We start from the raw sequence: 24,823 nt of genomic DNA on the forward strand, positions 1-24,823 counted from the left end.
AGTTCTTACTATTTAACAATTTATAAATAAGCAAAAGGCTACAATTTAGATAACTCCGATTGCATTTTATTATATCTAAATAGTTTTGAATTAGGAACACATTCGATTTTATTTATTTATTATTAAGACCTTACACAATATTGCAAGTTAAAAACTTATATATAAATGTTGTTTAAGAGGTAAGTTAAATATTACTGTCTTTGTCTTTCGAATATCGAATCAATAATGACATACGGAGAGAAATCAGTGTTTAACTAAACACTCGTTAAACAACATTTTTAAGTGAGACCGTAAATGTACAGAAATAAAATAGTATTTCAAACTAGGTCAGCAGGAGGATCGGAGAGAATAAAAAATAACTCTTTCATAAAATTTTATAGTAACTGGATATAAAAATACACAGGATTATTCCACATTTCTCGTTGCCACAGTTTCAAGGAATATATAGTGAAGTAAAAACTCGAACGCTATACCAGATCTCTACACCCTCACGAGGCTTATTGAATACAAATTGTTTCTTTATCAGACAACTTTGTGCGAATTGTATGAAACTGTAGGGTAGCTACATAGATATATCACGTTGTAGTATTTTCGTCTTTATATTTTTAGCTATAAGAGTTAATATGTAGTGATAATATTTGGAGAGTGTACAATTTCGGGTACACTATTTTTTATGCCTTTTGTAGATGCGATTTGAATCTGATTTTGTTATTTACTGTCGATAGAAAATACTGAAAAAGGGAATTGAATATCATTTTCTCATATAAATTGAAAAACAAAGTTTGATTGGCTACAACTAAAATTATAATTTTCAGTAATTTTGGTTTTGTTATGTAATTAATGTACGTTATATTTACACTTACAGACATTGTCCGGTATGGTCTAGTGGCTAGGATACCTGGCTCTCACCCAGGAGGCTCGGGTTCGATTCCCGGTACCGGAATTTTTTTTCATATTCACCAAAATGGAATCATAAATATATTTTGTTTTTAGTTATATATATATATTCATTCATTTTCAAAGTTGTGAGGAATTCTCGAGGAAATAAAAAAATCACTTTGATCTTATTCTTATTTTAAGAAAGTAAACAAAAAATATTCAAGATAATGTTACTTTCAGTATTCGGTATTTCGCGTCGTCACGACAACGGATAGTTTTTTCCGGGGATTGATTTATGATCTTGCGATCTCGGGATAGCTATTAGGGTGATAATGATGAATTTATTGAAAGTAGCCGTATAGTTTAATTAAATATGTTATTATAATAAATAATAGCTGAATTAATACTATGACTTCTTAATGGTAAAAGTTAAAAAACACGTAAAATTTTATGATCATACGATATTCGATAAGATCAGACGGAGAGTTTCTTGATAAAAGAGGTCCAATAACATTTATTGGGCTAACAAGAAGTGTTCAGCCCGAGACCGTAGCAGCCAGCTACACTGACGAAGGACGCTATCGAGGCCATTTCGGCCAACAGCAACAGTCAGTTCGAAAAAAAACTGATGATTAAAATTATTATAATATTTTACTTAGTGGTATGGCTTTGTCGGGATATCACCCACTCATCATATATATTTTTGCCGTGCAGCAGTACTTATTAGTTCTGTGTTGTGTACCTACCCTTTACCTATCACATATATACATTAATTGAAATTGAATGCTTCGTTTGTCTAGTGTTGATATATAAAGACCGTAGAATTTGTTATCCTGAGTTCAAACACCAGGTCGGGCCCATAACAGTTATTGGGTTTTTCTGCCGAAGAATCTAAGTAGCAGCCTGGAGAAGTCCATCTGATTATGAGTGTGAGACAGTGCATCTGAGTTTGCGTACGCACTTGTGCACTAATATGTCCTAATATTTCCTAAGCAGGTGGCTAATTTCTTTTGAGATTTTCCACCGCGGCTGAAATCGGTCAGGAGAAAATTGTATATCTATTTATAATAAAAAATATACATATCAAGGGTTTTGCCCGGAATTGAACTTGTTATCTTCAGACTTCAATTAATATGCATGTATTCTATGCACTAAGCCATTTCGACGTGTTTAAATGTGAGTTGGGAATTAATTTTGAGGTTGTAGATATAAGAAGGGAGGGAACTACTAGTATATATGCTAACAATTCTGAGATATGTATATCTCTTAATCCGAAGTGGTGTCTGGCAGACTAAGCTGAAAATGTTTCTCGTTAAAGGGATAGAGGCCTTTGTCTTGCCTACGCCTGGCTGAGATTACACAGCGAAGTATATTGACATTATATTATTTGTCTCGTTCACTTAATATAATAAACGTAAAATAGTAAGACGACTTAAATAAACGCACATACTTTAAAAAAAGAAGTAGTAGTGAAATAAGCAACCGTTTTTTTTTATAGGGTTGGTTTCGATTCGGGGTAATAGTTATTCATCATTTACATTTTACTGCCAATATTTAATTTATATTTACTGCTAATATTTTTCATCGCTGTGCTGTTTTGAAGGGTAAGTACAGTACAGTAACAGTAACAGCCTGTGAATGTCCCACTGCTGGGCTAAGGCCTCCTCTCCGTTTTTGAGGAGAAGATATGGATTCCTCCACGCTGCTCCAATGCGGGTTGGTGGAATACACATGTGGCAGAATTTCAGTGAAATTGTACACATGCAGGTTTCCTCACGATGTTTTCCTTCCCCATATAGCACGAGATGAATTATAATCACAAATTAAGCACATGAACATTCAGTGGTGCTTGCCCGGGTTTGAACCCACGATCCGATGATCGTTTAATCGATATTAAGATTCGTGCGTTCTTACCACTGAACCATGTCGGTAAGTAGGTCAATATAATTACAGACACAAGGGACATAACATTTTAAATTGTTATGTTTGTGATAGTCGACGTCGTCGAATTAGTTTTATCATAAAATAAATTTAAGAAATAATACACAAACATGGAAATATTTCTAAAAATACTTAAATGGACCTTTTATATACATATAATATAACTAAAGATCAGAAGAATAATTATAATATTTTTACAAATATTAGCTACAAACAGGGTTTTTATTTCATCCTCTAATTGTCATTTTTCTGGTATTTAAGAATTTGTATCATGTTTCCGTCTGCGAAAATTAACTTGAACAACAAATTGGCTTCAACCTACCAAACTGTAAGTAGGATTAAGTGACAGTCTAAATGTATGTTATCTTGTCCAACTTTTCGTAAACGAATTAAGGGACCCGTGAAACGGCAGTTTCCTTATGCCTTCAGGGAAAAATTGTACCAATATAAATTATTATTTTTACTTTCAGACGAAATGTTTTTTTTGGAATGTATATTTGAATGATCGCAGGATGGAAAAGTAAAGTTATATTAAGATTTTGGCCACGACGGTAATTTGTTTTTTCTTAATTTTAATTGTATTGTAAATCTTCACAGATTATAGTGTCCATTATAATAAATGATACAGAAATAGAGACGACAAAACAGTAGTTTTCTTTCTCCACACAATACAGAAAACAGTAACAGTAACAGCCTGTAAATGTCCCATTGCTGGGCTAAGGCCTTCTCTCCCTTTTTGAGGAGAAAGCTTAGAGCTTATTCCACCACGCTGCTCCAATCCGGGTTGGTGGAATACACATGTGGCAGAATTTCGATAAAATTAGACACATATAGGTTTCCTCACGATGTTTTCTTTCACCTAAAAGCACGAGATGAATTATAAGCAGAAATTAAGCACATGAAAATTCAGAGCTGCTTGCCCGGGTTTGAACCCACGTTAATCGGTTAAGATTCACGCGTTCTAACCACTGGACCATCTCGACTTTTACACAATTACTCCACACAATGTTTAAATTTATTATAGGTTTCTCTCTTTCTGTCATTATTCATTAAAAATTCTAAAGTAGATGACACTGTTTAACTAATAAGTAACTTATCGACTTTTATTAGTAAGGCTGATGATTATAAATAACGTGTTAGAACATTCCCTATAGTTTTTAATAAAAAAATTAAGTGTATCGTAATATTATATGTGTATAATAGTATTTATGTTATAATATATGCTTCTTTACATTTTTATTTGGTATCATTTTATATTATTGTTTTATCAGCGGTTGTTTAATCAAATTGCATTCAAACAACTTTAAACTGTAATCTATGAATACTCAATCGAGTTGCATTCAGAGATTGGAATCCACGAACAATACGTAACGTGTGTTTTTTTTTAAACTTCTATACGGTTGAGTGTGATATCTAGACGATTCAGATTTAAATAAACAAGTGACAACGTCTGAGCATGTCTCGCTAAAAATCCTCTATAGATATTCACGTCTGGCATCTTAATGCTTTTTAGTTTAAATCGGTTTCAATTTATATTACTTTCGTTACCATTCAACATTTTTTTATAATTTCACATTAAAATGATTAATGTGAAAGGTGTCTCAATAATAGGAATATTTTCAGTTAGTTTTACTTCCAGTAGAAATAATAAATAATTATAAAAAGATTTTTGGTCGAGTATTGTATATATTCAATAAATCTCAATTTACTATATAGCTCGACAAATGTTCAGAAATCCGAAAGTTTAATGTACCAGAAAATTATATTTTATTCGAACCGTTCAGGAATGCTGTAATGAGAATTGTGAATTGATTGATTTATTGCATGAATGTAATAAAAGGAATTATTTAATGGTAATAGTCCAAAATTGAATTTATTTATCGTAGAAGTTTATTTTATCAAACGTTTTACAACTTCTTGCCTGAAATATCTTAAAAATTAATGTAAATGTGAAAGTTTTTTATTTAACTATTACATTGTTAGCAAAGGCTTTTTTGTACTTAAGAATTCAGATCTTATTACGCTATCCAAGTATTTAATTCAATTTTTTTATAAAAAATCAGTTTAACTAAAGTTAAACCGTTAACAGAATGTAAGAAACAAAACTAAAACTATGTATTTAAATTCTTATAAAGACTAAAATACTTCAATCGAAGAAACTTCTTAAGAATTAAACTATGAGAAAAGAAATGTTCAGCTTGTGGAGTTTTTTTTAATATTATATATTTTCTTAGTATTAGAATTGATATCATATTTTGAATAGAAATTTAAGTGTACAAAAAAATAAGTTTCTATACTGAAACCTTAAACCTTTCTATACGACCTTTTCATTTATTGTTATTCAACAAGGCATTTTAGTACAGTACTTTATATCCTCTAAATGACAACATATTTAGTACGATGTTAAAGAGCTTATAACAAACTGCCAATTAAGATCCTTTCAATGATACATCATTTGTCATTAGTATAGTTTGTTTAAAAGATACGGCGAAAAGATGAACAAGCATACATACCTTCATAACCTGCAGAAACCCCTCATATATAACCCTCCTTTTGATTTCGCCGTAGTCAAGTAAAACACTAATTCTAGCGCTTCCATTGGGAGCTTTGAACTCGAAAAATTAAAATATACATTCATATATTTCATTTCAAACATCGATTGGATAATGCACAACATGTCCTGTCATATTACAATTTTACAGTCTGTTCTTTTTATAAAATAGGTAGGTGGACGAGTATGTGGGCCTCCTGATGGTATGGTGATCAACAACGCCCACAGACATTGGCATTGTAAGAAATTTTAACCATCGCTTACATGCGCCACCAACCTTGTGAACTGTAACTGTAATTACACTAGTTCACTCACCCTTCAAACCGGAACACAACAATACCAAGTACTGCTGTTTTACCTACCCAGACAAGCTCGCGCACAGCCCTACCACCAGTAATATGATGTTAGTGTTACCATATATTGACTGTGACGTGCATTTAAATTCAACTAGTCAGAATTTACTTTTATATAGATATAAACATTAAACAAACATAAGTAAGTATATATAAAAAGTTAAATATATATTTCAATGCGATTGACGTTCGATCTCTTTAAAATTCCTCATCCAATACACATTCATCAAGGCCCAACAATTTATCATTGGTTGAAGGAATTTATTTAAATACAAGCGCATTATCGCGAGTTTTTATGTTTTCCTACGTTTAAACAATCAATCAGTGCTGTATCTGCACGCCGGATAGGAAATCCATCATATAAGGCAGCGTTTATACAAATGTATAACTTTCTACATTGTAATTTTTAATATTTCAGTCTAATTAATGTCGACATATATGGAAACAAAATGGAAATTTGTTTCTTTGAAAATATTTTGGGCATATTAGTATGTCTGACAATTGATGTACTCATGTTATGGACACTGCGCACACAAAATAGTGAAATTGTATACATTTATTATTATTATTATTTGCGTTATGGCTGTTATTTGTGTCAAGTGACAGTTTAATTTGCTATTATCACGTGAGATGATACTTGATGGATATTTATACGTTCGAGACCATGTAACGTAACGTGTACGTTATAAACGTTGACTACCTTGTTGGTCTTTTTTGTGGTTAGACATAAGCCGCACATCCCGAGGTGTTGGGTTGAAATCACATGGGGGGCCCATAAAAATAGTTTTTGGGTTTTCTGTCGAAAAATATCAGTAACAGCCTCCAGATTATGAGAGTTAGGGAACAGAGTGCGCCTGTGTACACTTTAATATCCTGCGAAAGTTACCTTATGTCTCTTGGGATTGGCTGCTGTGGCAAGAATCACTCACGAGGAAATCACAAACGTAGAAATGTTTAGTATGCTGGTAAGAAAATCCAGTCGAAAATCTTGTTGGTGTGGTGAATATCGTAAGTAAGTAAACCAACTTGGCCTTTTGCTTTTACATTTCAGTTACCACAAATGGTAAAAAAATGACAATTAAATCTGTGTTGGATTTAGTTCACAATGTTAAATATTAAACTTTATCATTTTTATGGCCATTTCGTTTTATGTGTCTTAACAGTCAAGATTTTATTTTGAGAATTCAGAATAACAATAAAATTCTTCATTTATTCTAACATCAAAATGAACATGCCCTTATATAGTTCCCCTAGATACGAAACCATCTCTAATGTATTGGAAAATTGAAAATTTGCAATGCGATGATGTGCGGTAACGCTCTAGTTTTCTCGAGCAAACGTTTGATTTTTAAGACAAGAATTGTTGAATTACTATTTATCTTATATTCTGATAATTTTTGTCATCGTATGCCGAAAGTAATGGTAAATATTAAAAATGTTTATTTATAGAAAATATTATTTTGTTAAATGGTTAGAGCATAATTATTAGAATCAAAGTAAAAGTAACAGCCTGTGAATATCCCACTGCTGGGCTAAGGCCTCCTCTCCGTTTTTGAGGAGAAGGTATGAAGCTTATTCCACCACGCTGCTCCAATACGGGTTGGTGGAATACACATGTGGCAGAATTTCAGTGAAATTAGACACATGCAGGTTTCCTCACGATGTTTTCCTTCACCGTATAGCACGAGATGAATTATAATCACAAATTAAGCACATGAAAATTCGGTGGTGCTTGCCCGGGTTTGAACCCACGATCATCGGTTAAGATTCACGCGTTCTTACCACTCGGCCATCTCAGCTTCAGAATCAAAGTACACATACAAAAATAGAAAAAGTTTATTATTATGTTTTTTTCCGACAACTTCAATAATCGTCGTTATGTTTCAGTCAATTAACACAAAACCTTAATAAATTATACACCTCAGGAATCACTCCGGCCATTGATGAAAATTGTATGCAAATCCATTCAGTACTTTTTGAGTTTTTCGCGTTCAGACCAGCAGAGTGATAGTGATATGTAGTACCTCCATTTATTAAAATTTAGTAAATTAGTGAGCATAAAAATTATCATGATTTTGCGATAATCACTATTCATAGAAAAATAAGTAAGGATTTACCTTTTATAATTGTATATTTGATAATTCTCGATACTTCCACTGCAAGAATATAGAATGTAGTGATTTTTATTGCTTAGAATTTTCTGAAAACAACTGGAATATTTTAAGTACGTGTTGCTATGTAAGCGGGTGCGGGAGGTTAAGAATGCCCTGGGGAACAGTCGTTGGAATGCACACGTAATATATACAAGAATTTACAAATAATATTTGTTTCCTTGTAATTTTTAGGATAGATTCGTGCAAAAAAAACGACTTCCAAAAATTGACAGCGTATAAAACTGAAAACTGAGCTTCGTGAAGCGTGTCAGGAGTTACACTCATACATTTTTCAGCCACCAAAGATCAATAATACGTATACTTATTTCGGCTTGAAGAGACGAGGGATATATTAGCTTACATCGACGATAGCGGCGACGCATTGACGCTGTAAAGAATACTGACCAACCACCGGCTCGCCTTTATAGAATAAATTAAAAAAAAAACATAATTTACATTATTTTCTTTACGATTCTATCACTAAACATAACACACAAAAACACGAAATTACCAATTACTTTCGTGTTTTTTTTTACGTTTTTTTTTCAGGTTCACGTTTTACAATCCCCTTTCTAATAGTAATATAGTCCTCACTATGTAGTTATTTCATTCATCATATTTTTATTTCCTTAACAATTAATTAAGTTTTTAAATTTCGAAGACTGTTATTTATATGGGGAAAATGTTTATAATTAAAAATGATAAGACTATTTTGAATAAATGAATCATCGTGATGAAAATTTATAAATTTATAATATGTACATTTAATTTAAGCTTTTAATATTGGGATCATACAATACAACTACCTATTTATATTAAAAGTATCACGATCAGAGATTCATATCGCGACTTCTCGGATGCTGTAAATTTTATCATAACTCTCTAAACTATTGCTATAGGAGTTTATATGACTGAAAGTTCAAACTTTGTATTAATTGTGAATCTGGTATCCACAAACAAAAGGCAATATAACAATAAACAAAGTGAACCTACTAGAATAAATTAAGTATAGTTGTAAGCTACTTAGAATAGACCAAAAGCCGAGATGGCCCAGTGGTTCGAACGCCTGAATCTTAACCGATGATCGTGGGTTCAAACCCGGGCAAGCACCACTGAATTTTCATATGCTTAATTTGTGATTATAATTCATCTCATGCTTAACGGTGAAGGAAAACATCGTGAGGAAACCTGCATGTGTCTAATTTCATTGAAATTCTGCTACATGTGTATTCTACCAACCCGCATTGGAGCAGCGTGGTGGAATAAGCTCCAAAACCTTCTTCTCAAAAGGGAGAAGAGGCCTTAGCCCAGCAGTGGGACATTAACAGGCTGTTACTGTAGAATAGACCACAAACAACTTTCCAACGATTCGGTAACTACCGAAAGCCCTTCATTTGGTAACAACATATTTACTCTTTTGGTATGCATATTACTAATATTGTATCTGGGTACAAGAGCCGGTCAGTTTCGACAAGAGGTGAACCTCACAGAAACGGTCCGTTTGTTTAGTATGTAACTTGTGACGCAACACTCAATTGATGTTTCCGATTGAGTGAACAAGGGTATTTATATCAAGCTGTATTAACCTGGAAAATAAATTTTGAATATGAAATTGTATTAAAGATTTTGTTTATTTGATTTGATTATTTAGACATCGATCGCTTGTAGTTTATATGTTTTTGATTTAATGGTAATCTATATTATGCGAAATGAAGACGCGTTATGTAAACAATATCACAAATAATTAGTTTATTTTATTTGATTTCCATAATTCATAATGAAAATGTTTAATTATTTTTAAATTCATGAGAGTAAGTTACATCTATGGAGTAGGGGTTAAGTCGACGCAGTCATATTAGACTCATGGTGGGGAGGAGTTTAAGCAGAAAGGAGCTTATAAAATGGAACCACGTAGCAAGAAAATGCTTCCTTATATGTGAGTTGATTGTATTTATAATGAAATTGCTTCTACTAAGTAAATATAAAAGGCTAAAGCGGGTGATAAAATATATTTAAAAACCTTTGGAAAGAATGTCACCACAGTCGAACTCTATGCTCAAAATCTATCATACAACACAATAAAATTATCTACTGTTTTAATTAATACATATGATATTATTTTCAAAAATAATATTTGAAAATACGCAAAAAACCCTCAGATTGTAGAAGCAAATATGGTTAGGAATAGAAAGAAATAAGAAAATAAAATATTACGTTAACTTGAAGGTTTATCAACGTCTTTATTCTATACTTGGTACTAACGTTCTACTTTTTTACTATTAAAAAATAAGACGTACATCGACGTAGGTAAAATTTATTTAAGAGAAAACAGTTGCTCTACACAAAATATTAAATAAGTTTTGGTAAAATCAACTACACTTGTCGATACAACTCCATATAATTACGTAAGTGTCTAGGAATCGAATCACATACTCCTTGATTTTGCGAAGACGATGCCAGGAATATAAATGAGCATGTCCCACCGTCGATCGAACTTTCACCCTCAGGGCGCTCGTCCAGTAGACATGTAGCGTGAAGTCGTGGTCTATCTATCTCGCTGTCCACACATAATTGATTGTTTTGGTCTTTCAATCCATATCTAAATGAACGTTTGCTGATTTTATAGATTCTCAACTCACTATATATGTATGGGTTAAAAGAAACTACATAAAGTATTGGTGACACAAATGTTACTACATTATGAAAAGTCACAGTTTGAAATTGATAGCTTTCTGGAATAGTTTCGATTTTTATAAATGCGACATTCATCTCCATATGTCACGATGCCGCTTTTATAAAAATCGATAGAGTTATGAGCATGAAACGTACCATGTTGTCTACTCAGACGCCCAAAAATAAAATATATTTAGGCGAAATACACACAAATATATTTAAGAGAATTTCAAGGACTGACTGACTCATCACGAGATCTCCAAAACTATAGGTCTCATTGACTTGAAATTAAGCATAGTTACTCCATTCACGACGTAGACGTTTACTATCGCAATTACTGGAATTATGCAAACCCCATCGGAAATAAATTTTTCATTATCTGAATTTGTTACATGAGTTTTTAAATAATTTAAAAATTATAGGGTTACCTTGTACAAATTCTACTCGTACGAAGTCGGGGCGGGCAGCTAGTAAGTTTGTATTATATGTAAATATATGGAGGTGTACTCATTAGATATACCACAAAATTAATATCGTTCAATTTTTTTTAAAATTTCGTTGAACAAGCGTGGTCTATTCTTTCGTCGAACATTAACTGTTAGAACAGGTCCAAGGTTTCTGATGTCAGCCATCTTTATTTTTTCATTAAGACCATTATTGGATTATTGTTTTAGTATCGGGTATCCCTAAAAAAGTATTGCATGTCAACGCATTTACTGGATCATTCGTTTTAGAGGGTAGGTAATCGAAAATATACGTTTTCAACGCACTTTACGATGAGGACTACTAGAGCAAGCAAGATTTTTATTATCTTACCAATGAAATATAGCCGATACATGATCCAATAAAACAAGTTTTCGGCTATTTGATTTATGTAACAGCTATATGATCTTCATATCGTTTGTCGATAGAATATTGGTCTAATATTCTGCATCACTAGGTTTGTGTAAAACGAACATCATGCATTCATCAAAAGCACTTTCATTTCATTGCCCTGTAAGCCCCACCAAAAGAATTGTTTATTGTCGTATGAAATATTTAAATCTTAATTTTTAATTTTATTTGCTTCTATGACAATTGACCGCTATAAAGTTCCAACCGCTTTACGACGGGCTTCATGTATAAATAACGACATTGCTATTATGTGTTTCACTTTGTAGCATTGTTATTTTAGTTTTAGTGTAAGGCATAATTAGGGAAAGCATACGATGTAGAATTTTGAGCTATTTAGATGAATAAAAAAAAGATAGTAATACTAGAGTTGTGGCCGTTTTTCCCATGCTATGATTCATTTTAATAAAAATAAATAAATAAAAATAATAAGTAAAGTCCTATAAAGAAGTATCGGTTGTGTATCTTTTATTCATATTATCATTATCATAAGTAGATGAACTGGTAAATAAAACACCTGGTGGTAAGTTGTCACCCCCGCCCATAGACATAGAAATAGTAACCATTTCTTACATTGCATGATATCACTGTGCATATAATGCAAGCTTCTTTAGTTTTTTTTTTAATTTGCTTATAATATTAATTTTTATAAATATTCATTGATTTTTTTATACAGTTCAATATGTGTACTTTTAATAGTACCTTAAATTATTATAATGCAATATGTTAAAGTTTCTTTACAAAGACATTAAAATAATCGACAATGTATAAAATAATTATAATAATAAAAATGTGACCTTGTACTATAATTTAAAATGCATTTAATAATTTAAAACAAAAACTATGACGTACATATTTATGTTTTACTAAACATGACTGTTTTAATTTATAAAGAAATTGAAAAAGAATATATATATATATATATATATATATATATAGATAGATATATATATATATATATATATATTAATTATCTAGACAAATATTCTTGACATCTACTTTGTTAACTGAGAAGATGTTTGTATTTAAAAGTTCTAACACTTATTTAAATATAATTTTTCTCGGTAAATATTTTAATGATTATAGTAAACAAAACCAAATTACATTGTTAATCATTTATACTCTTAATTCAAGTTAATTATAATAAAATTTTAGGATACAATTTAAAAATGCTCAATGTTTAAATGTTCACCATTCAAAGTAGTCAATATGTGCGCAAGAGTTAATGTTGCCGCAGTGCCGTCTATCTGTTAGAGAGGGACAGTTGCGGCCGTTTTTGCTTTTCTCTCGCACCACTCGACGACTTCTAAATTTATCACCGAAACCGCAGGTTACAGAACATGGTGTCCAATCGCTCCATTCTGATACAAGGCAATCTTCAGCTGATAAGAAAAAAGTACTATTATTACAAATGTATAAGTGGTATTTAATTGACACAAAAGCCTGTAAGTAGAGCTGAGATATTAACAACTTATTTATAAATTTTGCTTAGTTAGTAATTAGTTAAACAATGATGTCTTTCCTTTTGAATGTCAACTCGATATTGGCAAAAAGAGATAAATCAGTGTTTAACTAAACGGTCGCTAATTAACATTTATAAGAAAGGAAAGCTATTGTCATTTAAAAATACAGTACTTAGTAAGTACTTTATAAAATTAAAGTATGGCATTGCTTATCCAATGAAATAGCATTGAGGTTCATTAATATATTAAATGTGAGGCGTACAGTGAAGTAACTTGTGCTCATAGTGAAGGTATTGCTTGGTAATAATTAATAATATATTGAATGTTTAATGTTTATAATAAAAAAAATATTTCAAATCATTCACTTACGTTGTATTTTATTAACAGCGTGGTGCAGACGAGACCTAAAATGCCTTGGAAGATGCTTGCCCAAACCAAGTTTCTTGCCGTGGGCCACAGCAAGGACTACGTCATCCATATTCTTAAGATCACTGTCGAATTCTTGTACTGTCGTTGTACTGTAATGAAAGACATATTGACGACGAAATTAGTTATTTTCTCAACAAATCTCATCTGAAATTAAAACACACAGCTTACTTGTATTATGACATATCACTTTTTTTTTTATATTCGCCGCACTAGCCGCCTTCGCCTTGCCGGCCCGCAAGATGCCTCTTCACGCCTCGTTTGAAGGAACCCGGGTTGTAATAGGAGGGGAACACGTGAGCTGGTAAGGAATTCCATTTTTTGGAAGTGCGACAAAGAAAGTAGTTGCCAAATTTCGACATCGAGAACCAGCTCGCGTGGACTTTAGAAGGAAGGGGGAAGCAGGAATTAGAGAGAATAATTACTCAGTGCACTCGCCGTGATACAGTCGATAGAAAGCGCTCAGCGCTGCTATCTCTCGACGAAATTGTAAAGGTTCCAGGGTGTTTGTGACCTTTACGTCGCCAATAATGCGGACCGCACGTCGCTGCAACCGATTCAAGGCCTCCAGTAGGTACTTAGCGGAGCCATCCCAAAGGTGCGAGCAATATTCCAGGCAAGACCGTACCTGTGTTTTGTACAGCTGGCACAGTTGTTATGGCGTGAAAAAACGCCGCACCTTGTTTAGAACTCCGAGTTTCCGTGAAGCTGTTTTTATAACAGCCTCGATGTAATCCCTTGGACTAAGGTCGCAGCGAACGTCAATCCCCAGCATGGCGATTTTGCTTTGCATCACCAGCGGAGTACCACAGAGGGAGGGAAGAGGGGAAAATATTGACTTTTTCGCTCGCCCAGCCACTGCGCGTCCGTGGTATCCACCATGCACTGTACTATCGTCTGCATAGCAATGTATGTTCCCAAGAGAGAGCATATCATTGATATGCAAAAGAAGGAGTGTGGGAGATATGACAGTCCCTGGGGGACCCCAGCATTCACTACATAGAATTGTGAAGCGCAACCATCTACTAAAACACGAAGGCTACGCTTGTGTAGGAAGCTGGCAATCCAGGTGCATAGCTGAGCTGGCAGACCATATGCCGGCAGCTTGGAGAGAAGACTTCTGTACCAGACCCTGTCGAAAGCCTTGGAGATATCGAGTCTGACAGCCAACGATTCTCCATGCTTGTCGATAGCTTCACCCCAGAGGTGTGTTACGTACGCTAGAAGATCACCTGTGGACCGTTTTGGTCGAAACCAGTACTGACGATCATTAATTAGACAGTGATCTTCTAGGTAATGGATCAGTTGGTTGTTTAGAATCCGTTCTATCACCTTACAAAGTACTGAGGTGATAGCTATTGGCCGATAATTTGCCGGGTCAGACCGATCCCCTTTTTTGGGAACCGCTTGCACATTAGCTCTTCTTCAAGTCTCCGGCACACATCCCGAAGAGAGAGAAAGTTGGAACAGTCGCATTAACACAGGAGACAGCTCCGCTGCGCACTTCTTCAGCACTATGGCTGGTATTCCATCGGGACCGCTAGCTTTCCGTACATCAAGTGATTGCAGCTCCGCACGCACATCACGTTGCCTGATTTTGATGTCAGGCATCGTGTGGCCACATGAAGGTATTGTTGGTGGCAGCGCACTACAATCATCGATCACGGAGTTGTCGGCAAAGAGTTTAGCCAGGAGATCAGCTTTCTCCTGCGGACTGTGAGCTAGCGATCCGTCCAGATTTCTAAGCGGTGGCAGCGAAGGTTGGCAGAAATTGTTTTGCACAGACTTGGTCAAAAAATCGGCTTGTCTCCAAGTCACCATTGTGGGATCTGTAGAGGCACACGTAGACTCGACTCTGACGAACCAGGTCCACACTACCACCAACATGGAGAAGGAGGGGTCCTCCAAGCAGCGCAGTCGGTGACAGCAAACATCCGTCCTGACGAACAAGCATACTCCGGCTTTCGCTTAGAAGGATTCTTCAAGCGTGTAGCCGGGATAATTAAGATAGCTGGTATCGGCAGGACGGAGTTTTTGTGTCTCCGTGAGAAACAACATTGCTGGCCGTGCTGTCTCGAGATGGTGGTGGACAGCGTTGAGGTTAGCGTGGAGTCCACGGATGTTAGAGAACTCGACCTCAAACAGCGAGGGTATGGTGGGGGTGTGCACCGCTGTACGACCGTTATTTCTGTTTTGTTGCGCTACCATTTGGGAAAAAAAAAATGATAAGAGACGTGAAGTGAGCGACGTATTGCCACGATAGGGATGTGCAAAGTGTGGAGGCGTGTTTCCCCAAGTGGTTGCCAAAAGGAACAATACACTGACCCACCGGACGGAAGGGCCCCCGAACCCCCCCTGAAGTGACCGCCGGGACTCCACCTTCCGGTCACCAACCGGCACGATGGTCCACCCCGAGATTATGCGTGGCCTGGTGGGGCAGCCTCGCGATCTGGTTAGGCACGCTCGGGCCCCTGTACTATGCCACGGTTGGCCAGCGGAACAGCCGTTTCTTCGGGTCTACCTGTCCGGCAGGTCAATACAGTTTCCCCCGGCATTGGTTCAACAGCCGTCTCCATTGGACCAAAACCCATCGCGGCAATACTCGCTCGGGCACTGGCTGTACGTTGGCTGACCTCGAAACGCGGCTGCAAGACACTTCACGAGTTTTTCACCATGCGTACGGTGGTAACAAGCCAGGCGGATGTTTAACATCCTACCACCATATGAGCAGATGGTCGCTCAGATATCCCTTAGTCGCCTCTTACGACACCCATGGGAACGAGAGGGGCAGTGAAATGTATTCTTTCTCCGTCACTACACGGATAAAATTACTGTTTGTTTTTACCTACAACAAACAAAATAATACTGGTTTTTTAAATCATTGTTACTATAAGTTTATCTGCAATGCAATGTAAGGACTCTCTTCGTATTTCACGCCTGAAGTGGAATATTTGAATAATACTTATATGTAGCTAAACTGCAATATACCTTCAATAAAGATGTGATCCATTAATATTATTCATGTTGCGTTATAATTATTCTCTCTTTTATTAAAAGTAACTTACGTAATTGGAGATTTAGTGACAACAATAACATTGTTGTCAGCTGAGTCGAATGATGGACTGTCAACAGCATCTTGTTCAAGGTCTTTAAGTTGATCGGCGTAAGTCTTTGTAGTTATATCTCTTTCTGATTCTTGGCAATTTTCGACGATATTTACCTTTCTCCTCGGCGAACCTTTACGTTTGTCTTTTAACTTAAGATTTAGAAGAAGTTCTTTTCTAGCTAAATCATTAAGTTGTTTTGATGAATATTCTTTTACCTGTTCAACACAAGTTTAAAATAAAGGCTTTAATTTTATTTAAAAAGTCAAACGATACCTAACATAAACATAGTTGATTTTTTCTTTCTATACCATTCTGTTTATACGAAGTAAATCAAAAACTTTTGAATTTAATTAGCAAAAGTTGATTGAAAAGGGTACAATTTTGTTTAAATAGTATATTCAAAACCTTATATTACCTTAGAAATTTCTATTCTGGCAATTGGAGGCAACTCTCTCAAGTTTGGATAATAGAAACCAGCAGCTGGATGATTTGGGTGCCGTGGGCCATGCTTACTGACAGGATCTGGTGGTGTGGTTTCCCAGCGTGGTGATGTGAAAGTGAGACCACTGGCTGCTCCAGCGTCCAGTGGCTCTAACTAAAATCGGACATCTCGGACTTTATTTAATTTATTTGTCGATTTTATTTGTATTCATAGACTCGATACTTAGTTAAACTAAATAATCTTAACGAACAATTCCATTCCACGTTCAGAACAACTCATAAATAGATGAAATTGTTTTGCGCCATATTTTTTTTCTGAGACGTGTATTTACTCGAAGTGTGCGTTTAATGTGTGTTTAGGTATACTGACGTCTGCTGTATTTATTTATGATAATATACTGTTTATACGGAGAATATACAAAAATATTCCATAAAATATGTACATACTAATACTAAAAATAAACTTGTAACCATTATTGTGTACAGAGAACGTTTTTTTGGCAATGTTATACGCATATAAATACCGGAAATATATAATGAATTGGCCTTAAAACTAATTAATAAATATTAATTCGCTAAACAGTAAATTTTATTACGCATTAAAATAATACATTTTAGATAAAGACGCTTGTAATTAAGGCGAATGTGGTTCATATTCACAATCAGTTCCTCAGAACTGTGTTTTGAATTCACAGATTGTGAATATGAACCACATTGTAAATCTGATTTATTTTAAAAGACCAACTACGCGAGTTTCTTTCTGTTTCTTACGATACACAGCTGAAATAATAATAATAATGCCCTCCAGACCGATTTCGGCCACGGCGGCCAATCCCAAGAAAGATTAGCCAATTACGCAGGAGATATTATAGTGCACAAGTGTATGCGCAAACACAGGTGCACTCTCTATTCCCTAACTCTCATAATCGGATGGGACGGCAATCCGACACGACCGGAAAGAGTTCAGGCGCAGGACCAACGGCTTTACGTGCTTTCCGAGGCACGGGAGTGTACACACTTCCAACTTCCAGACTCCGGGCTGCTACTGAGAATTTTCTGACAGAAAAACCCAATAACTTTTTATTGGCCCGACCTGGGAATTGAACCCTGGACCACTGGGTCTGCGGCCTTATATCAAGCCACTAGACCAACGAGTCAAACAGCTGAAATATAGACTTACAAAATATCGAAAGGCTTATTTGTATAAAATAGATCTGATTTGATTTAATTTAAAATTTTCCCCACGGAATACATATACAGTAAGGTAAGTAAGTAGTTTGATTTAAATAAAACATTTATTGTGTATATAAAAACGTGTAGGTATTATTAAAATAAATACTTGCATCAAGAGTTATTTCATCAATCCACGACGAATCAATGCACAGGTCTAAGCTGTCCACTCCAACAAACCAATCGGGTGATGGTATAATACGAGAGATAACTGAAATCTAAACATAGATATGTTAATAGTGATTAAGTATGTGATTTTATGAAGCTCAATTTACTGCTTAAAATACTCATATCATTCTATAAAGTTATTTGAATAAAGAACAATACTGATTTAATTTAGTTCGAAAAGTTGTTGTTAGTACAAAGATTTTCAAAGGCTTCGCGAATCTGATCGAAGTTTCCAAATATTTTATGAATAAACACGACGTACATAAAATAAGTGGTTAGAGAATCAATAAAAAAATAATAGAAGATTAAATAAAACGAAAAGAAGAGATTTGAAAAAACATAGATTTGTTTTTTTAAATCGATTATTTCAGTAGTACTTACTAGACTATGGTCTCCATCTACAAACACCATATTTCCAGTTTCGCCTGTACCGTCTCCAACTGATGGAGCTGAAAATTGATCATATACTCTCTGATCCTCATCACCTTCTTGTACTAATTCATCTAATTTTCCAAACTGGGCGAAATTGCGAATTGATTGCCTTGCTACTTTATCTATGTGGTAGAGATTGTAGGAACTGTTGTGAGATTGACCTGAAATAAAACAAATTCGTTAAACTTTTATGCAAATATATGGATTTGGATCAAAGGTTGATCTAAGTCAAAGTCTTAATATAATATTCAATATAGTATTTATGCTTCAAGCATTACGAGCAGAATTCATTCACACGAAAATCTACCGGTTTAGAAAGATTTACCTCGTACCTGAACCGAACCGGTGAAAATACGGGCGAAAAATTCAATTAAGCATAGAGTATGGAAGTTTACATTAGGTTTTGTAAATTAATATAATTATTGAATTATATAATTATGATATACTTATAACTATATTAGTAATTATTTACGATAAATTATTTGTAGCTAATCTCAAATTTACAGGTACGGTCACCGACCCATCTTTTGTTATGATTATGAAGTCGTGTTTTTTTATTATAGCAGGCATGTGTATATGTGTACACGTTCTCTTTTATGTCTTTTCCTTAATGTGGAATATTAAGGAAAACATTTTAAAAAGATCAGAATAAAGTAATTTTGTAAATGTGTGGATTTTGTTATTCATTCTTTTCAAGTAAAAAAAAAACAGTAAAATATGTATGGAGTTATTTTTTTAATATGACTTGAACATGATTTTAATAATGGATCAGAAATGACACGGGCATTAAAAGACGCTAATTAAATTATTTATATACTTTAAAACTAAATATTATTCTTAGTGTCTGGTGCTTTTAGTGTCCTAGATATAAGCCGTTTTTTACATCATCAGTGCGAAGCACCCATTCACATTGTCTCTCTCTTGAACCTATATACTGGTGTAATTTTAAGGCTGTCCTTTAAAACTTTAATACAGAAAATCCACACCAAAGTATTGCTATAGTTAAAAATTATAATTAATGAGTATAGGGTATTTATTCTGTTCTTTATCATTTTTATAGATACATAAATTTATATTTATATTTGAAAGGTTAGGTACTAGTTAGAGAATTACTTATATAAATAACGTAAAGTATAATATATTGTAAAATGTTATATATTACAATTCTATAATTTAAATATATAACTACATAGTACACAGTTATTAAGTTTTTGTGATTTTAAGGTCTGAGCGAATTTTTGATGCAAATTTAGAAACCAAATATAACCTAAGGTATTTATATTTCTGGTGAGAAATTGTAATTTGTTTAAAAAAAACCTTTATTTCATGACGTCAGGTTATCGTCCCTAGTGAGTCAAAATATCTTATTAAATTTGGTTTACATTTAAAACTTCAACTTGCATTAATAAACGATTGATTGAAATAAATATTTTAACAAAAATTTAAACTGAAATACTGAACGAAATTGATTGCATGCCTCGTTTAAAGATGGGAAACATAATATATATTTTCCAATGGTGAAATAGAAGAACGATTAGTAGTAATCAGTGTATGGCGGGGTTTTCAAAAACAACGAACACGCCGTTTTCACTCTTCTGTCATCAGTATTTTAATAATAGTAAGAAGAAGACAAAACATTGCTTAACTATTAATACTATACAAGTGGTTGTGTATACCTACAATATTTATGTGGTAGGTTTTAATTTAAATAATAAAACAAATGTATGACGAATTTTTATTTAAAATTGATTAAGAAAGGAAAATTTAATTTAAGCATTTTAAGTAAAACTTATTTTCTACTAATTTTCGAATTACTATTTATGTAAAAGTTGCTTGTGTAAAATGATTCTATCGTAAATCTTTGATTATGCAACATATTAAATATTTAATAATTTCAGTGCATCTTGGTGTTTTCTACAAATTAATTTGTCCATTAAAATGTAACCAGTTGGCAGGCATGCTAACTTACGAATGCCATATTGTAATTGTAATAAATCCGTAACCTTTTTTCCGGACGGTACTTTTTATTATTATGTTTTTATCCTATTTTGTTACAATAAGCCTTATAAAAGCCGGTGCCTTAAAACTTTTCAAAGTTTAGCTATATATAATATAAATCTTCTAAATAAGAACATACCAAATTAGAATCTAGATTTATTACTGTATTTATTACGAAACTCCGTAGCTAGTTCAATTTACTCCCAAGGCCATATGATATTATAAGAAAATGTCGAAAATTTTCCATAAAACAATGAGAGCGGTGATATATGTATATTTCCTTACAGACACGAGAGAACCGAGCCTCGATTTTATGACTGCAATTAATTTTAGAATATGAGAACATTGTGAACTATTTCGTGTGATTTATCGGTTCTTCACTAAACGTTCAAAAGTCATTATAAACTAATATATCGTTTTTTATATATCCATTTTTGCGTTAGATTGTGTTTTATATATATATATTGTATAGAAAGCTAGCTAATACAGATGTAATGAATACTAGTATATAACCTTATAATTATCGAGTTTTGTGTTTTTTCGGAATTAAATCCTAAAGATTACACACCATTTACAACATGACCTTAAAGTACACACGTATATAACGTAAATGTAACTTTAAAGTATTCGAATGTTTAGGATTTAATAATTTAAAGTTAATCTATTTAGATGTCTGTAAAACTGATATAAAGAAAATATCTTATTTAGTTGAAAATAGGGCTATTGTATATTAGCGCCCTCATGCCTTCCCCCTTTTAAGCCCTCGGTGTTAGGCGTACAGAGATGCCATGTTAAGTTATTGTCTTTGTTGGATAAGCAACATCTATGCCAAGTTTTAATTTTTTATTATGTATACAGTTTTTTTTTTCAAATCTCCATTGACTTTAATATTTGTTAAAAAGTGTATTTTTGTATTTTTAGTAGGATGTGTGCGGACTGGCAAATGGGCCACCTGATAATGGACCAACCGAAACAACAATAGTACGTATTGTCGTTTGGTGGTAGAATATTTGAGTGGATGACGCCAGAATGAATGGGTGGCGCCTACCCATCTGGCTGCCAACAAGTTTTCACTGGTGGTAGGTGCAAGCTCGTCTGGGTAGGTACCATCCACTCATCAGATATTCTACTGCGAAACAACAATACTTGATATTGTTGTGTTCCGGTTTGAAGGGTGAGTGAGCCAGTGTAATTACAGGCACAAGGGACATAAAATCTTAGTTCCTAAGGTTGGTGGCGCATTGGTTATGTAAGCGATGGTTGACATTTCTTACAATGCCAATGTCTAAGGGCGTTTAGTGACCACTTACTATCAGGTGGCCCATATGCTCGTCCGCCTTCCTATTCTATATAAAAAAAACAAGTAAACTTGTAGTCAAAAACTATAGTATATTTCTTCTTACAGATAATTAAAAGCAAGAAAAAAATATAAAATTAGTATGACATCGATTCTCAATTCACAAAATAGTAAAGATTTTTAGATTTATGACCTCCATGCTAGAAATTTGAAAAACTATATGCTTTTAATAATATTATTTAGGTATTTTTTTTCTTTCTGTGGTTTTTAATATACATGCATGCACGCATTATGTATGCTTAAGTCAATACAAAATAATGATGTATTTCTGTACATTCGCACACACCCAAAGGAGCAGGAGTGCACACGCAACAAACGCGCGCGCAACACACTCACACATACGCATCCGAACATGGAATTTGATTTCGTCACAATCCGCTTAGTCGTTTTATTATGAAGAGGGAATCACAAAATTATGTCCAATAGCTACACCACAAAAACCTTTTGTTTTATTTCTCCGGGATAAAAAGAATAATGTCTGCCATTTTATTTTTTAAGTCCGAAATCATACAATAATTTAATTAAACGTGCTTTTCATCCGTTCCACCATTTAATAATATGATTAACTAAATAGCTATCTCATAAGAACCGTGCAGGTTTTTTGCGATAAAAGTCTTAAAATGAAAATGTCAAAATACCGTTTCATATACATCTTTTTTCAATAATTTATGTTGAAAAGTGAATTAAAGAGTTATGATAAGTAGTAACCAAGTATATCACTCACGTCCATAAAATGTAAAAAATATGTTGCCGTATTAAAAGGACAAACCAACAAACACACTTTCGCATTTATATAGTAAGGATTATTTAGTAATAATGATTCGCAACCCTATGTCCTCGGTCCTTTTGATTGAACACAAACAAAAGGATTTCTCTGTAAAAAAAGAACAAATGCCGCTCACAAAGCAACGTGTTTGAAGATTCATTTCCTATCAGATAATTCAATATCAACTTATTTTATAATAAAATTCGCAATGTTTTCGTGTCACGAGTAGTCTCAAATTGTTTAAAATTTCGGTTTTGTTCGTTCTATCTCAGTATGACGTTTATTTATTTTTATTGCCTTTCGAAAAAGAGAACGCGTCCGCTCATAAGCTTAGGTTGACATTTGTTTGTACTGTTTTGAGTTAAATCTGTTTTATTTTTAGGTTAGGTTTTTTTATACTTGTTGTTTTTTTAGGATTCACTCGCGTGAAATATGCTCTACTCTCATCTACTGATACAATTAAAGAAAATAAGTTATTTTTATCGTGTAATAAAATATACCCCATATTAAATATATTATTAGCAAATGAAGAAAATAGTTTAAATAAAGAAACATTTGAAAATCATTAATAAAAATGTATTCGATGTTTTTTTTAAAAATAGATATATGAAAAATATTTTTCGAATACATCTAAGTGTTTTCCGTTTTGATATTAAGTAAAGCTTTCAATTTCGATTCAATAACCTTATCTAAAACAACCTTAAGCTGATGTCTTAAAGCGACCAGGTAAAATAGACCGTTTGTGATAACATCTCCCTTAGCAAAAGTAAAGACAAATAAATATCGCCGTATCTTGAGCGAGAGAAGCCGCGAAATGTCACTTATCTTCAAAGATAAAAGAAAAACTTCTTTCTAGTTCCCCTCCAAAGGCATTCCACCGATTGTCTTTTCGATTGTTCTAATTACATAAATAAAAGTTTCCGGCGAAGAGGCATGTTTTCGACAAAAAAATTCGCTTATGGAGGCGGAACTTTTGTGTAATCGCCGCTTTGATGAAGTTGATGAGTAAGTTTTTTGGATATAGCGAAATGAATTAGCGGACGTCCTGTCTATTGTTTCGCATTAGGTTTTTGATCTCGCCGCGTTGTCCGTTTGTTAAGAAAAGTATAAATAAGCTTTCATCAATGGTTATGTTTTTAACATACACATTGTATCCGAAACGTTTTGTAGTCGTAAATTTAACATAATTTATTCAATAAACATACAAACCGAAGACGGATGACCATTGTGCCTTAGGCCGATATAAAGGATAATCTTTAGGAAATGTTTCTTCACTCCACAAAAATTTTATGGTCACTTTATAAACAGCCATGTCAATTTCACACCCCAAAGCCAAATTGAGCCACGTGGCAAATAAAAACAAGATGGCCGCCATTTGTGGTCGCGTCATCATACAGAGCGGACGCATTAAGCGCTTTAGTTCTTTCACACTTTTTATTGGACACTTTGAATTTAAAATAGGATAGTAGATTTAATTTCACGGTTTCGTAAACACACGAATGTTTAGTTTAGGTATTTTAATTTAGTTCAGTTTCGCGTGCGTGCTGCGCCACTGAGGAGAGATGATGGACTTTTCTATTTTGAGTTCTCTTGCTGTCCGGACGGAAATAAACGCCGGGTGACGGTCCGATTTAGAACGAAGTGATTTCTGAATACTACTATACTACAAATAAATTGGAATCAAAATGAGTTATTTTAATTCTTATTATTATATTATAAATACTTTCGATTGCATTCATGTCAGATCTTGTCGTAGTTATCAACGACAATAATCAAAATCATTTGAATTCACCCACCTTCACTGTTTTATTTTTTAAACTCTTGTACAAAATTAAATGTAAAACTTTAAACGTAAAAAAAGATTCTTTCTGTTACTTTTGTAAAAAGTTTTTAGTTTGATTTATTATTAAAAATGAATGTGTATGTTTAATTGTTTTTATTTTATTGATATTCGTAATTAACAATACTTAAGACAATATGTAAAAGCCTTAGCC

The 24,823-nt window shown here is 33.7% G+C and overlaps 1 protein-coding gene and 1 non-coding gene across 4 annotated transcripts in view; one reads left to right on the top strand and one right to left on the bottom strand.

Annotated features, from left to right (window-relative positions):
• Positions 1-24,388, bottom strand: part of LOC126772361 (spondin-1-like) — a 130,682-nt gene extending 106,294 nt beyond the window's left edge. Inside the window, exons 1-7 of one of the 3 annotated variants that reach the window (XM_050492705.1) lie at positions 24,039-24,388; positions 18,658-18,869; positions 18,218-18,326; positions 16,853-17,028; positions 16,396-16,652; positions 13,274-13,422; positions 12,602-12,823 (exon numbers count right to left, since the gene is read on the bottom strand). In XM_050492705.1, the coding sequence (XP_050348662.1) occupies positions 12,630-12,823; positions 13,274-13,422; positions 16,396-16,652; positions 16,853-17,028; positions 18,218-18,326; positions 18,658-18,869; positions 24,039-24,237 (1,296 nt within the window). In that variant the 5' untranslated portion in view covers positions 24,238-24,388 and the 3' untranslated portion in view covers positions 12,602-12,629. Of the gene's footprint in view, positions 1-12,504; positions 12,824-13,273; positions 13,423-16,395; positions 16,653-16,852; positions 17,033-18,217; positions 18,327-18,657; positions 18,870-24,038 lie in introns of those variants that run through there. The other 2 variants (XM_050492703.1, XM_050492704.1) reach the window with 2 other exon arrangements.
• Trnae-cuc (transfer RNA glutamic acid (anticodon CUC)) lies at positions 872-943 on the top strand. Its single transcript has one exon. It is a non-coding gene; the product is annotated as a tRNA-Glu (tRNA).
• Positions 24,389-24,823: the final 435 nt, after the last annotated feature.

The sequence above is a fragment of the Nymphalis io genome, chromosome 12, assembly GCF_905147045.1.
Source record: "Nymphalis io chromosome 12, ilAglIoxx1.1, whole genome shotgun sequence".
Lineage (NCBI taxonomy): Eukaryota > Metazoa > Arthropoda > Insecta > Lepidoptera > Nymphalidae > Nymphalis > Nymphalis io.